General features: G+C 37.8%; 1 protein-coding gene across 1 annotated transcript in view; it reads right to left on the bottom strand.

Annotated features, from left to right (window-relative positions):
* Positions 1 to 7,429: 7,429 nt before the first annotated feature.
* LOC149925132 (uncharacterized) overlaps positions 7,430 to 19,226 on the bottom strand; it is a 61,504-nt gene continuing 49,707 nt past the window's right edge. Inside the window, exons 3-8 of the mRNA XM_090161701.1 lie at positions 11,629 to 12,099; positions 10,327 to 10,567; positions 9,690 to 9,762; positions 9,240 to 9,627; positions 9,000 to 9,173; positions 7,430 to 8,304 (exon numbers count right to left, since the gene is read on the bottom strand). Of these exons, the coding sequence (XP_090017827.1) occupies positions 8,251 to 8,304; positions 9,000 to 9,173; positions 9,240 to 9,627; positions 9,690 to 9,762; positions 10,327 to 10,567; positions 11,629 to 12,099 (1,401 nt within the window). The 3' untranslated portion in view covers positions 7,430 to 8,250. The remainder of the gene's footprint in view (positions 8,305 to 8,999; positions 9,174 to 9,239; positions 9,628 to 9,689; positions 9,763 to 10,326; positions 10,568 to 11,628; positions 12,100 to 19,226) is intronic.

Below are 19,226 nucleotides of genomic sequence, written 5' to 3' on the forward strand. Positions count from 1 at the left end.
CTATCCAGATACTTTTAAAAACCGCAAATATCCATTTTAAACATGAGAATATGCTAGAATTTTTACATCATATTATTATCCCAAAAACAGCTATTTTATATCAATAAAAATAAATACCTTAGGGATTGTATGTAAAAAACAATAAAGTTCCAGTAAAAAGAATTACCCCCGCATTTCTTTGGCGCAGAATTTAGTTGATATTGTAATTGGAACGGTTGGTTTGCAAGCCCACGTACGAACGCGACACTTAAGTGGACACTGCCTACACGTCACTTTGTATAGAGTTCAAAAGTACCTTCGTAAGGTTTTATATCCCCCTTTTCCCCAAAGAAATAAGAGGAGTTTGTACTCCGACTAACCAGCGGGTGGTCTTCCGCCACATCCTCAGCTCGACGGTGACCGTTGTTCACTATTTTTTAAGGTCATCTCTTCATATAGACTAATATATAAAACATTTCAACTTTGTGGGCAGCCTGCTAGACTTAACGTATTAGAATTTGGTTAAATTTTGTAAACGCCTTAAATAAGTTCTTATATTATAATCGTTATTTTTCAGAGGTGTCCCTTAGGGGATGTGGGAGGCTCCCCCCAACGTTTTGGATAGTCGGTAAACTGAGGTCTAGTTTGTAACATGAAAAATATCCGGGTAGACTTGGTAAAATAGATACTCCCCCTTAAGGGATTGGAGTGTGCAATAACTGGTGGCTTTCCAGGGGAGTCGGGGTCCAGCTCTTGTAACCCATAAGGGCGGTGGCACACTGTGAGACGTTAACTCTTATCAAATGGTCCTATATCAACCTACGACTTCGGTCAGGTATGGGCTGGAAACTGAGTCTCGGCTCAGGCTAATGGAGAGGGTCCGTGCAAACTGGCCACCTCGGAGGATTGGGTAGCCTGTTGTGGGGTGGCGGGCCACCGTGTGAAGCGCGGTGGTCCTTTCCCCGGCTTTTTGGGGCAGACCGGGATCTCCGGTGCCAGCTGTGCCGGGTTATGCGCCCGTCGTTCCCCGTTATCAGCTCTTTCTGAAGGGTGTGTCTCTCTACCTACGAATGTAGGGTGTCGGCTGGAGTTGCTACAAGAATCCACTCTTACTCCCACTGCTGTGAGCGAAGTGGGAATTGGTCCACCCATTGCTGCACCTTCTGCTGGGTTGAGTGGCTTGCGTCACAGTTGAGACCATGAGTAGTAGCTAGGTACTACTACCATGAATGTATTCATTTCAACCATGAATATCGAACTACATCATTACCCTTTCTGCCATCTGGGGCTGGGATGGGCGGTGCCTTTCTGCGTTTTACGTAATCACTTGAGCCAATCAGAAGACAGGCGTTGTCGTTGAGTTGATCAACAAAACGTTTCCGGAATTGCGCGATTTAACTGGCGTGATTCTTAGAAAAATAACTGTACTCTATCCAAATTACTTGATAATCATAAATACACGAAATTATTATACACATTCTTACCTATTTTAGTTCAATCAAAAAGATGTGTATTAAAATTTCAGAAACTTAATTTCGCCCTAAGCCTTGGCACTAAAAGATAGTCAAGTTTCAAAACGTTGCCCTTGAAATAAGCTTCAATACAATTTTTGAGCGGTGGCGCGTGACCACCGTCATAATAACTAAGCCCCTCCCATCCTAGCGACTGAGGCCAGATTACTTAATGCAGTTCGATATTCATGGTTGAAATGAATACATTCATGCTGGATTTGTCACCTGTCCGGGCTGTGGACGCTGGCGTAAGGACCTCCGGTGGTGTGCACTCAGTTTTGATACACTACTCCCCCCAATCCAACTAATTATGTACGCCACTGATTAGATCCGTAAACTATAAAACCATTCTAACCAAAATTTGGTTTCTTAAGGGGTCATGTGACGTAACCGGCGGAATGACTAAAAACCCAAATAATTTTCCAGTATAATAATATAATATTTTTAAATTTTTGCGGTTAGAATTGGGCACCCTCTGTTCCGCTTTTTATTTAATTTTTAGAATGAACAAATCGATCGAGAAATTAAAGAAAAATATTCCTCCCCGTCACTGATTATAGCAATTAAAAAATAAGATATGTTAATAAAAAATTAAGAATTTTGACACGTAGGCCCCCCGCCGAGTGAGCGGTTGTGGTCGAACAAACCATCCGGTCGCTCACCGTGATTGAGATCCGTCAGCTTTTAAAAAATGAATTCAATCGATCGGGTAGATCTCTCTCGCCAGGAATTCCGGATAACGCTACTTGGAATGAGTATCTCCCCATATCCCCTGTGGTATTTTGTGGCGGAACATTGTGGGAGGGGCTAAAAACGCTTATACCGCCTTAAATGACGTCAAATTCAGTGACAAACAAAGGCTTATAAGCTCCGCCTACTATGTTCCGCCACAACGGCGGGGAATCGAAGCCGTTATTCATTCCAAGTAGCGTTATGGATTCCTGCTCTCGCCTTTACGGCAGCGCTTTTTATTGAACGAACTATTTGGCCGCTAGACGACGCGGCACTCAGAAGTGAGCACGCTATCGCGTCGATCGCCCGATCTCGCTCAACGCGCCGTGAACGATCAGTGATTGAGATGACTTTTTGGCGCTCGGCCTGAGCTGACTCAGTTTTGCCCTAACTCTGAACAAGATTAGCTGACTTCTAATCTACAGTGCTCGCTCACTGCAAAGGATTTTCAAATATGAGCGCTCGCAATTTTTGCCCATCTCTGACATTGATAAACATCAATGAGATTGATCTTCTCAATATACTACACTAGTGATCCACAAATTTCGAGTTGTTGGTGAATTTCTAATATAATACCATTTGCCCGATATAAAGATTTAATATTGTTGGGGAAAATACATACAATTTCTTCCGTTGTTAAAGTTTCCGTGGCGAAAACGAAATTAGTGCGGCTATTCGCCTTAAGCCTGAAAATGATTGTTTTCGAAACCGCGGGAATCACGTTCCCGGAAGTTGTGTTAGATTAGTTCATGCCGCCGCTACCGAGTGGCGCTATTTCTAAAAATGTTGGACGTCACTGTGAAGAAAGGATGTAGTAGAAAATTTTCCTAATGTCATACTTAGGGGTATTATGTTACTTATGGTTATATGAACAGTCGCGTGTAGGGATTGCAATCCAGCAGGGTTTTCAATCCAGCTGGATTTTTGCCGGACCGACATCAATCCCGCTGGATCCAACGCGGATCCAGCAATTTATATATTTAAAAAAAAAACCAAAGAATTTTATCAAATAACAACTTAGAAACCCAAAATATACCTCTCCTCGGAAGTTTTCCATGGAGATGCTAGCGTCACCTGGCTGTCGTACTTTACTAAATAGCGTGACAAATTTAAACTTCTGCTGTTATTCCTCCATGGTATGTCGATGATATTATTTATTTGCAATTACAAGACGTGGCAGTCATTGGCTCAGCTGTAAAGGATCGGTGTTCCTGATAAGCCACCTTTTTGGATTTTTGTCCATGCCCGTGGAAAATACTGGCAAATAGTGGCTAATAATGGCTAATTAAGAAAATAGCCTTTTGAAAAGAGAATAAGTTGAAAATCTAATTATTAGTTATCAATAATAAACTTTTGGACCAACCCAAATTCTGGCAACTATGTATAGATATTTGTATTTTATAGCCCAAAATGCAAAAACTTCAATGTTGAAATCTTAATAAAATAAAAAATATATTGGCCACTTTTTTCCACTAAATACATTTTTGGCCAGGCTGGTATTTGCCACATTATTATCCACCTGGTATTTACCACCCCGGAACCCTAAGATCCACTTGTTAAAAATATAGCTCCTGCTCGCAACTGTACTTTTAATTATATCAATTAATTTTAATTTAATCTAAATAATAAAGATCTTACTGATTAAATTAATATATATAATAAATAATATAGAATAAATGACGTTAATGAGTTCATAAAAACGTAATGGAAGACCGACTTTTCCCAAAGTTGTTTGTATAAGTATCGTTGCAACATAATTTACCGTAACCCTAAGCACTCGCCGTCCCAAAATTAAAAAAAAAATTAGGAGTTGGAGAGAAGAAGCCTCATACTTACAGAACATACACAACATTCACCCATGTCTGAACACAAACACGCAGTACACAAAACATTACAAAAGCACGAATTCGAATACAAACGTTCAAAAGCTGGTTTACACTAACAAGTTAGTCAAAACCGTCGTTACGGTGTGCGTTAACGTTAAAAAATATATCAGATGTAACGAGGAGTTTAGCCGTTACACCTGCTTTGCCCTGGTAAACCTTTTCCAAAGTTCATGAAACTGCCAACGCGGTAAATACACTTTGCCAACAGACACACCACAAAATGGTAAAACCCCTCCTAGGGAACTCTGTTATGGGAAAGGCTTATTAGACGTAGGAGTTATAAAATATTAGTCTTGAAGTCTTTTAAAGGATAAATCAATCACGTTTGTATAATTTGAAAACGCACGTGGGTTGGGGGTATCTATCTACACCAACTAGTTAAGGGGATTCTTGTTGACATCTTGGAAGAATAATGCAGACAATTACCAATAAACCAGACTGTATTGTAAATACTGGCAACTAACTACTTTTTAAAAAATATTAAACCACATACATTAATACAAGAGGCCTTTTTTAAACTTTTCTGTAAGTACAATCTCAAGAAACAAATAGTATTGATGGCCGTGTCTCACGCAGGGCCGTAGCGCACCTAGCAAGCGGCAACGTTCACTTTTGTGCCATTCACGGCGCGCGAATCGCGATTCACTTGCCAATTATTTAAAAGTTAATTACTTGCGAATCCGCATCGCTGGATCCAGCACCAAGTTTTGCTATTCGCAGGCAACAGGAAATAGAAAATAGTAATAATTTCAACCAATATTTTCGGAACTTGGTTTGCCCCTTATTTTGTCGGCTACTCCCTCTTTCCTTACTCCCTGGCAGCAGCCTAGTCCTACTGAGTGACGTCCCGAGGCAAGTTTTAGGATGGAGCGAGATCCAATTATGGCGCCCCCCCTTGCTTGCTACTAATATATGAAAAAAATTTCCTTCATTTTTCTTTACCACTGAGGAGCCCCCTGGAGCGGCCGCTCCGTTCGCCCTATGGTAGGGGCGTAGGGCCGGCCCTGGTCCTACTTATTGCTGCCGCCACCATTGATTATCATAAGCCCAGTTCACACCATACAATTATTTGGGCCACTTAAATGTATCCAACTAATTGTAATCAATAAAATTGCATAGTGTGAACAGAAATAGTTGGAACCATTGTTACAATATTTCTGTTCCCACTATAAAATTTTCTTGCTTACAATTAATTGAATACAATTAAGTGGCCCAATTAATTGTACAGTGTGAACTGGGCTATAGTGATAGCTAGGAGCAACAAACACAAGGAGAACACAGCTAGCCTTTAAACACGCTAACGCAGTGTTGTGTACAAATTTCATAGGGCGAGCCTTTACGCTGAGCGTTTTACGGAAAGGGTGAAGACAATTTCCGAATTTTCCCCTTCCGACGGCAGCAGGCGCTTAAGCGTCTAACCAATAAAAATTGTACACAAGAAAATGCACGACTTCTGACGGGTTGCATTATCCTTGTATGGGGTGCTGTGTTTGTTGCTCCTAGGTGAGCTATTAGTAATTACATAAGTGTATAATATTGTTACATAAGTGTGACATCTTACTATTCTTCACATGCAAGTTTTACTGAGAGCAAATCACAAAACAGACTGCATTACGGGCTTCGTCGCCGTTTTGCGTCTGCTTGCGAACGCGTCACACGTAGCTTTTGACAGCGCCTCGCTTGGGGGAGATTTTCTTCTTGTGATGACGTCACTCCGTTACTAGCTCTCAGTAAAATATTCCCCAAAGTGGCAAACTTATGGAAAATGTTATAGACTTATGGTAATTACTTTGACTATCTGGCATGGTTTCACGGTTTTCACCACTTCTCGCTTGGTGAAGAACGTTTTGGAAAAAAAAAACTTTTTCCCACAGAGAGAAAATAGACCCTAAAAATTCCCACAATCTAGCAATTCTCCCAAAGTTTGAACTTGAATATCGAACTATTCGTAGCTTGCTCGTGGGTGTGGCTTGTGTTCGGTACCATAGTGACGCGTATAGGCCGGCCATGACATTGACGCCCAAGGCGGTCACCGGATTGTGTGGCGTTTTACCTCGTGATCTGTGAAGTTAAATTAATGTCATGGCGGCGCTTTCAAGACGGGGCTTAGCTAGGAGCATTCGAGCAAGCACCCATATAACCATTTCTACCATCTGGGGCTAGAATTGGCTGTGCGATTTTGCGTTGTTCGTCACTTAAGCCAATCAACAGACGCAAAACGTTTTCCGGATTAAGCCTGGTTTTCACTTGGCGGTTTTTGGGCGAAAAAGCCCGGCGTCGACGGAAAATGGGCGAAATTTTCCGTCGACGCCGGGCGGAAATTCCGTCGGTTTTCGGTTTTGTGTGGCGATTTTAATTTCTATTTTTTTCGCTCAGTTGGGCGATTTCGCTCTTTTTCAACCAATCAAAAACCATTTTCGAAAGGTGATTGTGACGTCAGGGGGGATGGTTAATGCTTTTCTGTGAATTTTTTTAACGTGTTTTTTTTTCATGATACCCTTGTTGCCTTCTTTTCCAGTATGTTTTTTTCACACAAACCGATCTTTCGTAACTCATATTTCTTTGAACACGATAGATCATGTAAAATAACATTAAATTTAAAATGTTTACATGAGCTTTAATCAATAGTTCACTATTATGATCAGATAAATCATCCATTTTTAGGCCTAGGCTTAAATCTCCACAATCAGACGAAAACCGACGAACTCGCTGGCAGAAACAAAAGCGCTTTATTTCCGCCAAAAAAAAAACGCCAAGTGAAAATGCTAAAACGCCGACAGTGAGCGAAACGTCGAAAACCATATCGCCGACGTCAAACTTTCTGTCGGTGAGTTTCCGCCAAGTGAAAACCAGGCTTAACTCGTTTTAGATGCCAAAAAAATTACTTTTAATTCTTAGAAAAATACCTGTAGTACTACAAAATCACTTAATAAATTAAGGTATCAGCTGCTTATGTAACTACCCTATTTTAATAATAACGAAGTCCTTCCCATCTTAGCGACTGGGGAAATGTAGTTAGATATTCGGATATTCATGGTTTAAATGAATACATTTATGGTATGAACACTTACATTTTGAGAGATCTTAGAAAATAAAGTGAAAAGCTAAGAAACACCACCTTCATTTTAGTATGCATTTCATTTTTTAATAATGTAATGAGTAATAAATAGTATATACATTAATATACATTGTTTTCCACTATTAAAATGATAATAGTAAATTCCTCATCGGGGAATTTCGTATTTAGCACAATAAAGAAAAAGACAAATGAATATAGAAATAGTAGCAGGAGTAGTAGTAGTAGTAGTAGAACCATAGATTTAGTCCAAAAATTTTAATCTTTTCATAAGATATTGAAGTATTTTCTCAAATCAACGTTGAACATAGTGTCAGTTTTCAATGTATGAAGACAATTATGATACTGATAATTAAATTCGTAAGATAGCTAGAGAGAGAGAGAGAGTGAGTTACAGTATATGGGCATGATGGGACCTTTAAAATTTGGTATTGCGCTCAACATAAAAACCAGTCTATTTACGCTAAACCAAATTGTAACAGTTTAACCACTTCTAACCAATGGAAGGCAAATGACGTGAAAATATTGACAGGCAATTATTTTTACAAACACAGCATTTATAAACAATACCAAATAAGGAAGAGATGGTATTTCAATCATTTTTGTTTAATAAAGCTGTACACCGATGCTTTTAAAAACGGCTTGACATAAAATCAGCCAAAGGCTAAAAATTCGGGGAGACTAGGAATATAAACGTTAGGTTATAACTTTAGGTTGGCACGTGGAAAAAAATTCAACTTCCAGGTCTATGTTGCACAAAAGACACGACAAACGCACTGATCACGCACAGTTTTTATAGCCCGAATAAAGTAAATGATTTAAAAAAAATATATAAAAACTCATTTTTCTTCATCATTGAAATCTAAATTTTTTTAAGAATAAATATAGTCTGGCACAGTGTAATTTGTGTTGTCATCTTTCAACCGACAACAACGCGGAATGAAAATAAGCAAATATGGAAGATCTTCTCCATTTTCTTCAGTATAAGAAATAAAAAACACGATAGAGCTCAAAATAAGTTTTGGATGATGATGAACCCAGAGATCCTTTGTCTTTGTAGGGGAATTTATTTAGTTGTATTACTCGACTCTTCTATCGTACTAGAGCACCCTTCAAAGACCTAAAATAAACAACATTTGTATTAATTTAAGTTTTAGAGAAAATAACATTGTTGCGGGGCTCTCACCAACATACGGAAAGTAATTTTGGGTAATAAGAATTTTTCACGATAAAAAAGGGGTGAATTAGAAAACAAACGAAATGGGGACCAACGTAAAACAATTTACTTTTACTTCAGATTATTGAGAAACTAAGGAATTTATCCATTTAGCTACAACACACTTAAAGTGTTAGGTTTTTTTGGTTCATGTTAATACTTAATAGCTTTAAAAATGTACAATTTATGTGTTCTAGGGAAATGGTGGGAACCATATAACTGACCATATAAATTTTGATTTGCCATGAAAATGGGCAAAGGGTAATAGTAATAAGTTGGACTAGTACCCAAGGTACCACCTGCCAAAGTAATCTAGCGACTTTTAATGCCTTTGAATAATTTGGCCGGGTTACAATGGTGGTGTATTCAATAGGGCAAACTTTCTGAAACCTCAAATTTCCCTGATTTCATAGATTTTAATTTAAAAATTGGAATTTCCGACTTTTCTGTCGATACTCCAATTCGCTGATATTTCCAAGGGGGAAAATCCGTTTAACCAGTGGGGAAAGATCTTACAAACTCAATGTGGAAGGTATTGTTCAGAGTTGGGTAGAAATTTAGTTTTTCGTTTTATTTTCAAATAATAGAATTCGATTTACCTTAATGAGATTGTCGAGGCCGAATAAGTAACCATCTTCGTGGTTTCCGAGAACCCATTTAGATCTGTGATCTATCGTAATGTCTTCAGGTACAGGAACGGTTTTAGCAAAATCAATCATCCAAACGCCAACTCTTTGACTGTCGAATATGAGAAGTAGGCTGCTTCCAATCACCTATCGATAAAAAATAGCGGATAAATATAAACTTATATTTTCTATACGAAAAATTCTTACGCGTACTTCGTGGTTTTTGAAAAAGTCCGAATGTTGAAATTTAGTCTTGATGTGCTTGACTCGATCTAAGAATTGACGGCACACCCTCTGTTGCTGGTCGTCGTCACGATCCCCGCCCAAAAAGGAGTTCATGACGGAAGTCACTTCGTCGACACTCTTGACGAGTTTAAATTCCGTGCTGGGGGCGACTTGGTTGTCCGTCTTGTAACCTTCGATCCGGAAGCCCAGGGTGGAAGAACTACTCAAGTCTTCGCGGAACTGCATGTACCGAAGCTTAGTTATCTCTTGAGTCTCGCGTTCCTCGTCAGTCGGTGCAGATAGATCCACTTTCACCATCTTTTCGTAAAGATCCCGCCTGGCTTTGGAATTTTGCACTTCTTTCTCCAAAAATGTCCTTTTTCAACGAAAAGAAAGTTTGTAAAAAATGTCCAGGTTAGTTGTTCAAATGAGATTTACCTGGTCCCCATTTTTATGTCCATTATGGAAGGGTTTTGGAAACTGTACAACAAGTCTTGCATTTCAATGAAATCTGGAATTTTGCGTGTTAAGGAGTAAATGCTATTTAATTCGTTTGTATTGTTATGAACTTTCATAAATTATTCCTCCTACCATAAGTTATACCTTCAAGTTTCAAGTTTTTTATTGATATTTTATGCGAAATTTACAATATGTGGTTAAGGGCCAAGTCATGAGTGACTTATAGGTGTTAAATTATTACTCTAGCGACGTCTCGAGTAAGATCGGCACGTCGTAACGCGTTTCTAAGTTTCGTATTTTGCTAGGTTGAGACATTTATCGTTTTGCGTATGACGTCAACTACTGCTATCAGTTATTTTCTCAACTAACTAACACACTTAAAGGAAACAATTATTCAAGTTACATGAAGGTCTACCAATCCCCCGAGTTTGAACAAAATCGGTGCGTTACACTTCGGGATGTCTCCTTGTTAGTAAATTCCCACGTTATTATCAATTAGCAAAGGCCAATTAATCTACAGAATACGACGCGCGCACTACTTTTCGCTTCACCCTTTGAAGTATCAATCATAGAAATGATGATTTCGTTTGCCAATACAATGATAAAGAAAGGATACGTTCTCCTTGATATTCGACGCTTCGATAAAATTTCGGCACCAAGTCTCTGCAGGATTCGGTCTCCTTCGAGAGTTGTTGATACGTCTGCACTTCCGTGTCGGCTTCGGAACCGCGTTTCTTCCAAATGGTCCCTGGACCAGCCAGGGCGAACGACCCTTCGTGACCAGATAACTGAACCCAACTATTCGACCGGTTCTTGAGCAAGACATCGCTGGCGGGAGCCGTCAGTTCCAAAGAATTCTATCAGTAAAAAGTAAAAAAAACTTATTTAATCACGATGGAAAAACAATACATCTGGTTGAAGACTTATTTAAAATCTATAAATAATATAAAGTGATTACGCCCCGTGGAATATTTTAGCCGAGTTCACGTTTCGTTCGTATGTTGCGAGGAAACAATGCTACGAGAGAAAGTTCCAATTCCTTAAAACCCTCGAAAATTCAATTTAAAATCGCGAACAATATATAAAGATACGAACAACGCCTAATGTATTCAAAATCAGTCAAGCTTGATAGTCAAAGAGAATAAAAACGTTTCGCCTCCTCCTTTTCACGTTTGGCCTATTTTTGGAAAAACGCGCGCCTTTTCGCCCGGAAAATTACGAATTTCTACGTTTTAGAACAAAGTCAAACGAGGTAGAAAAATGTTGACTTTAGAGTAAACAAGAAAAGCCACCCGAAAACGGGACTGGAATGTAAAAAGGGAATAAAACGAACAAAAGTTTAAGCCAGGATCTCTATATGGAGAGGTTAGGGCACTCGCGATTTTTTTGCGCTACTAGTTGGTCCGTTTCGGGCAAGGGAATCAAATCTGCGCTTTTTCGCGCCATCTACACTGGTAACTTAAAACAATCATTTTAAATAAATTATGATATTATTAGCGATTAGGAACACAAGTTTTGAACAGAAGCTATATTACAAAGTTAATTCAATAGAAGGCGCGTCGAGACTGATATTTCACCGCTAAAAGTAACTGATTAGGCCAGCGAGGAACGGGTACCAAACTTACGATTATTACCTTACACTTCGGTAATTTTTGGGTCGTACGGTAATTTCAATGTAGCCAAGATTTTTCAATAGGTAGAACTTGATTATAAAATTTGATTTCCCATCAATATAAAATTCAAATTTACAACCAAATTTCAGTGGTATGTTATTTTTTTTGAAATCTATAGTTTTCTAGCATTGGAACGATAATTGGATTTTTAGGAGCTGGCAACGCGGAGGAAGCGCGTCGACTTCTCCGTAAACAGATCTCGCTAAGTTCTAAAAGGCGCAAAAAAATAAAGCGATTGCTCCTACCAGTGCTAGCAACTGCAGCAGGGTTAGGTCATTGAAATCTACATTCTGAGTTTTGCCTTCTAGCCAATAGGACGAGCAGCAGTCTAGGGGCAAGTGTCGCTGTTGTTGCGTTTCTCCTCCTACCATGACGCCAGTCACGGCTCCGTTTCCGCCATTTTGGATCTCGCAAGTCGAGGACGAATGCGAATGGCAATTACTGGGACTTTTTTTGCCGGAGAATGCGTTCTTGGCTAATTGCTTCCACTTCTTGCGAGAGTTCTTCTTGTGATTGTTGTTGTTGTAGCAGTGCAAGAGATTGTTCTGGTTGCAAATGGCAGTCGGTTGGGCTGCCGGGCATCCTCCGCCGCTGCCCGCCAGTTGAAGAGAGTGATTGTGGTGGTTGGCGGCGCTGGCCAGCACTTCTCTGGACTTGTTCGCATTCTGCAGAAACGAAGTCAACTCGGCGGCCTTTTTATCTCCCGCATTGGCTGCCTACACGGAAGGAAAACAAATTAGGACCAACGACAAATTAAAATCCAGGGAAGAGGATCAAGAGGAACGAGGGAAATCCTTATTCTCGATGTTTGCATTTAAAGTACGGACGAAAATACGATACGCGACTAAAGCCTAGTTTTCACTAGCAGGTTTTCACTGACCATCTCCGAAGATTCCCTGATTTATTTTGTGCCAAGATTGGATTTTTTTTAATCTATATATTAGTAAAAGCTTCCTATTTGCACTCGAAATTAAATTCCGATTTTTAGACTACTTTTTTTAAAATTATCTGACTTTTCCCTGATTTTTACACCCATATTAAAATTCCCTGACTTTTCCTTGATTTTTACACCCATATTAAAATTCCCTGACTTTTCCCTGATTTTTACACCCATATTAAAATTCCCTGACTTTTCCAGGAACTCCAGGTGCCGTGACTAGGCCAAAAACGCCACGGCGGTTAGTTTCGACGCAAAAAATCAACGTTAGGCCTAATACAATATTTTTGCGTCCGCCCTCGCCGTTGTCGCGTTTCTGTCCCAACTGATTATCCATTTTCGAAAGAAATCTTGATTTACAGTCATTTCTTAAGATAATTACCGTGATCTATTTTTACACCCTATTATTCGAGTGACTACCAAATGGCGCTTACGGCAAATAACAGTCTCAAAATAAAGGCGGTAAAATTTGAAAAGTAAACTACGTTATCGTTAGTTTCTCTCAACATATTTCTCGGAGAAAAACCTGGTATCTACCAAAGTAAAAGTATTTTTGTTACACATCCCAATCCGATTAAGTATATATAAAAACACCGACGCGATAGCGAGCTTTCTTTAAATTCGACTTCTTATCGAACTGAAGCGAATTTCTCAAAGGGATAAAGGACTGGATAGCTAAAAAGGAGCTCCTAGGAAGTATCCGACAAAAGGAAAAGAGAGTAGTACCTTACAGCCAAAGGCGGAACCCATGGCCGTCCAGCGCGAGGTGGCAAAGTCCGATAGCGCTAGGCCAAAGCCAGAACGGAAACCGAAGAATAACGCGAGTCTTACGAAGAAAGGAAACCGATACCCTCCGTAACGAGATTAACCAAAATGGATTTCAGGGTGTTCGCGCGTGACCCCGTCTTAAGGCAATCATCGAAGGAGACCTTACAAACGCGCCCTGTCTAAGTTCAAGTACGAATACCTCTTTCCTCAACGCGGGCTTAATTCAATATACAAACAAACCCTGCTCTTTCACTTATATTTAAACGTGAAGAGCGGCCACGCGGACGCAACGAAAAAGAGAATATAATTTCGATTTGGATGTTCCGATTGGGCCACGCCCCACTTAGCATCGTGAAAGGATAGGGTTCAGTCCGTTTGTTTTAGACAAATCGATTAAGTACGTCAAAGGAGGCTGAGAATAAACAATCTTTTCGAGGGCGTACGTCAGAGTATTTGTTTTCGTACGATTTCAGCGTATTGCTACATAGGTACGCGTTGACGGTACCGAAACGTTGTCGACCTTCCGCCATTCATTCGGTGGCTTATGACTAATGATACCCATCTTCGGGTTTTTTTGGATGGTAAACGTTGGACGTATCGAAGAACAATTCGTAACGCGTCAGGGTTTTAACGCAGTGCTGATACACAGAGTTAGCCTAAATTTTAGTGTATCTAGTGACCAAAAATTGAGTAAAGTGATCGAAACGTCACTAAAAATGAACAATTTATTGAAGTAAAAATCAAAGCATTTGTAATAGTAACTTATATTTCTTAAAAGTAGCTTTTTCTTATACAGGGCGTCTTAATTTGATCGGCCCAGGTATTTTTCTCAAAAACTATTCTTTCTAGAAATGTGAAATTTTCAGTATGTACTCTCTCGGGGGAGATTGTTGCTATTTGTAAATTTCTGAAAAATCGTGTTTAGGAATTGTTAGTTTTGGAACGCTACGTGATAGACGAAAAGTTTCAATTTTGTTGGTTTTTCATGACGAATTATTTCAGTGACGAAATGTCCGATTTCCACCATACCAATTCCATTAAAGGTTTTCGAGTATGCTCTACATCTTGCTTATTGAAACTTTTCGTCTACCACGTAGCGTTCCAAAACTAACAAATTTTTCTGAAATTTACAAATAACAACGATCTCCCCCGAGAGAGTGCTTACTGAAAATTTCACATTTCTAGAAAGTATTTGAGAAAATGCCTGGGCCGATCAAATAAGGACACCCTGTATGTTCTTAAACATTAGTAATTAAATTATAGGAATATAAATAAGATAATCGACCTTGAAGGGAAAATATCCTATTTCAAATTAGAGTTATTATATATCAGAGTTAAATTAAAATTTTTTGCTAGATTATTAGTAACGTTCCCTATGAAATTTCCCTATGAAATTTTTTTTAAGATTATGGAGAATGATTTATAAGGATGAATTCTACGTTTCTGAAAACTTTTTTCACCTATGGGTGTTTTAAGGAATCTTTCTACAGACCGAAAAACATTCCTTAACAAAGTAAATTATAATGGACTCAAAAAAAAATATTGAATAGAATATATAATATAATTCTTTTTTCTTTTAATTTGTACTATTGTTCATATTTGTTAATAGAAACAGAATATAATTGATACGAAAAAAATTCGAATGTCATTGAATATAATGAAAAAAACCACTTCATTAGTAGAATGTAAGGTTAAATTTATTTAGTCGCGACTGAGTGTCTTCCCTTAATTATTAATTAGTACCGTGAAACTTCAAAGGCTGCCGATCAGGGGCGTATCGAATAGTTTAAAAAACAATATACCGTGGCAACTTTTTACGATTGAAATACGAATATAATTAAAATAAGTATTTTCAAACTCACATTTGGGTTTCGAACTTTCTTCTTTCGACTTAATTTCACTAAAACCCGCTTATTTCTGAATCTTTGAAACTTCGAATGATTGCGACGCATTTTACGCTTACTTGTAGTCAGCAATAACGATTTGCATAAAAATTATTTCAGACCTATTAATAAACAGTTACCGAACGAAACGACCTACAAATTTAGCGCTAACCGAAGTTCCGCGAATAATTTATGCGGATCAAATTTCAAACTAACACGCTTCAAAACAATCCGATTCCCCCCCTCCCGAAATATAGTAAAATTAAAAATATAATCTTTACTGACGTACGTTCGTACGCGCATACGATATTTCCCAATTCGATACTACAGATAAATTCTTTATTTACCTAAAAATAGCTTCTTTGGACCCGTTTCATCGATAAAAAAGAAGAAATATCAAATATAACTACGTCAATACCCCCTCGAATTTACCGGGGAGGCGGGTAGATCATTTCAAATCAATTTTTTTAAAAAGTTGACGATTTCTTTGGCATAGAGCCCAGCCAAAATTTTTAATTTCTTTATGCGAAAAAATTGCGCTTTTTTGCCTATTTATAAGGAACACAACTTGATAAAATTGCTCAAATAAAGGATAAGAAAATTACACGTTTAAAACACGAAATAATGCTATCAAAGAATTATAAAATGAATATTTTGTGACAGAAACGAGCAGAGGTTCAATTGTCGACGGTAGAGGGCGTAGCGATAGTTTCCCGCAGAGGGCGTAGCGATAGTTTCCCTATCACTAATTACGAAGTTAAATAAGTATAACTCAAACGTAAAGGATAATATAGGATATTTTTAAAAATATAGGATTTTATAGAAATAATAGGACCACTGGGTTGCCTGCTTTGCGTTAAAAAAATTAAACAAAATTATAAATGCAAAAGAAGAATTACCCGCCCATCCAACCTTCAACGGTAAAAAAAAATATAGAAATTAACTTTTACAACTACACAATCTTTATACCAGGGACGAGTCAAAAATTCATCTTGGTTTTTTTTTTCACCAATTGTCCATGACCCTATTTTCAAGTTGGTGCAGAAAATACTCTAGCAAAGAAATATTTTTAGTTGAGAAAATTATTCCGAATCTTTATTCGCGCAGATCCCGAATCGCGGGTGGTAGGCAAGGTTCTAAAAAAGTGCTTATGGTTATTATGGCTATAAATTTATTTCTATATAAGCTCCTGATTTAACCGAGTGTTTCGGAGTACGAAAATCTGTCCATTAAATTAAGAACGGATCTTGGGGAAAACCCCGTTGACGTGACATTCGGAACACTAATCTTAATATGTCGGCGCATTTTTTATCCCACTCAAGCTCTAACAGTAAGCTCCTTCCCCTAAAAAAAATTCAGATCAGCTGATTGGTCTCCATAAACTGATGTTTTCCGACGCGATTGAAGCGCGTTCCATCTAGGAGCAACAAACACAAGGAGAACGCGGCTAGCCTTTAAACACGCGTCCAACCAATGAAACTTGTACACATGAAAATGCACGACTTTTGACGGGTGGCGTTCTCCTTGTTGTGGGAGGTGCTGTGTTTGTTGCTCCTATAGGTGCCAGTGACGTTTCAAAGTAATTTTATTTTCAATTTTATTTTAATATTATTATTTTAATACATTTTTTTAAATTGTATTTAAAACATTTTTATAATATTATTTTAAAATAATAATATTAAAAAATGTATTAAAATAATATTAAAAAAATGTATTAAAATAATATTAAAAAAATGTATTAAAATAATATTAAAAAAATGTATTAAAATCATGTTTTAAAATATTAAAAAAATGTTTTAAAATATTAAAAAAATGTTTTAAAATATTAAAAAAATGTTTTAAAATATTAAAAAAATGTTTTAAAATAATATTAAAAAAATGTTTTAAAATAATATTAAAAAATGTTTTAAAATAATATTAAAAAAATGTTTTAAAATAATAAAAAAATGTTTTAAAATACATTCCAATATTTCAATATTATCCCAATATTTCAATATTATTTCAATATTATTTCTTTATATTTTTTTAATATTATCCGAATAAACTTTAAATTAAGACCACAATAGATTTCATTCCGAGGCTAAGTTAAGACAAACGATAGGATAATTATGAAGCGTAACGCCCACACCGTAAACTACACCTAATCCCCGGTTTAAAAAAAGGCTTCCAAATAAGTATTCCCACCAAACTTTCGCGTTAGAACTAACAATGAGAAATGCGTTTAAAATGCCTTTCTGAAATTATCTATTTTTCAGGGAAAGCAGTGTAGGTGGAGAGAGTCTTTCAATGTATTCTACATCAGCATTTCCCGAGTACGCGTAGCGGAATTGGCCGCTGATTCGTTTCATTAAAATCCTTTTTCTGGTCGCGCCTGATTAATTCGTTTGGGCGACGCGGCGGGTCCCCAGTTCTAATGCCGATTACGTAATATAGGTCATTGCAAATGACTGATCGGCGGTTACGATATTAACCCAGGTTTTCATACACCAGGTATGCATTCGGCTTAACTGAGAATACGCAAACGCAACCGTTGCCCGTGTTTTCGGGGTTCCAGGAAAGTTTTCTCCGCCGAGTGTTTTCCATCCCCTTTACCGGAAGAAAGGGGGGGTTACGTTTACCCGAGGAAGGGCGGAAGGGGCGTGGTTTTACGGCCGGGAATCACGGGGCGGACACAGTGCGCCTCCAGTATTCTCCGTCTACTGATACATTCTCGCTTATACATCGAAACAACGCGAAAGACCGCGCGAAAATTGTCCGTCTCGCAAACTTTACCACGCACGACGGCTTTGACCGTACCGTCCGCTAACAACCTAATCCCAGTTTTTTTATTTTTCCAAATCCGATAATTGAATTTAATACGACAGCGTAGAAACTCGATTAGGGTTCTTTCAATAGGTGCCATAGAAAACGAATGAAATCCAATAGTCATTCAAACGCTTTGTTTTCGATATTCAATAAGCGGCGGTGTTTGTGCCACTTTTTTATGAAAGAAATTTAGTAACGGTACGGTTGAATTATTTAACGCAACCCTAAAAGGAAATATAAATTACGTTATTGTAATATGTTAATTATTTAATATATCATTTGTACGAAACCTGAACAAATTTAAATATTTCAAAAAGGTTCAAATGTTTGCAATATTAATATCAATTTCATTCAGGGCTGCCAGTCTTCTCAGATTAAAATTTCCTAACTTAGTAACTCTTCCAGGTTTTCCCCAACTTATTTTGTGAAAAAATTTGGTATTTTTTAATGACATCTTAGAAAATGTTTCCTATCTGCATCTGCAACCAAAATTAAATTCCCTGACATTTCCCTGATTTTTAGACAATGACTAGAATTTCGCGATACTCAATTTCATTCAGGGTTGCCAGATTTATGATTAAAATTCCCTAACTCTTCCAAGTTTTCCCCAACTTATTGTGACAAAATCTGTATTTTTTCCGAACATTTTAGTAAATGTTTCCTATCTGCAACCGAAATTAAATTCCCTGACATTTCCCCGACTTTTCCAGGAATTAAAGTTACTGTGGCAACCCTGTTCATTAAAGAAAATTCCCGCGGAACAAAGCGCTGACAATAAAATCTAACCGCAAAGTACTTATTAATAAAAACCGGGTGGAAATTCCAGTTACCGTAAAATGAAAACAATTTCAATTACACGTTAATATAAAATGAGAAAAAAATCCGATCTGAGGAGAGTATTGTAAAACGAAGCAGTGACGTCACCGATGACGTATAGGAAACCGGGATTTCATCGTTTATTTTTGTCAATATGACATTTTACCCCAGCGCTCGTGTCAACACTCGAGTTGATAAAAAAATATATTTCTCGTAACATATTGTTGGTTATAAGGCGTTTTATTTGTTTCGAGATATTTTTTACGTAATAGAGGCCACGAGCGAATATCGAGTTGCAGCTCGGCAAGGACGTCTCAAGCTTCGAAAGCTTTCAAGTACAATAATATCGTAAATATTTTCCATTACGAAGTTGCTCTCTTTTCAAGTGCACTTTGCTGGTCTATTAGTAAATTGATGTTTACCCATTATTAATTAACGTTCTTGACCCGTTAATTTAATGATTGATATTTCCCGGAATTGAGATGTTATCGATGTAGTTAAAAAGTAACGAATTATTACAAAATGCGTGATTCGACGTAGGGTTAACAAATTCCGGTCCAATTGTAATCAATCGAAACCGGATCCATTCGCGTTTAACTTCCGCCGTTTGGTTCCGGTTCCTATTCGTACCGTT

This window comes from Leiobunum rupestre, chromosome 10, assembly GCF_980474605.1.
Source record: "Leiobunum rupestre chromosome 10, qqLeiRupe1.1.hap1, whole genome shotgun sequence".
NCBI classification, from domain to species: domain Eukaryota; kingdom Metazoa; phylum Arthropoda; class Arachnida; order Opiliones; family Sclerosomatidae; genus Leiobunum; species Leiobunum rupestre.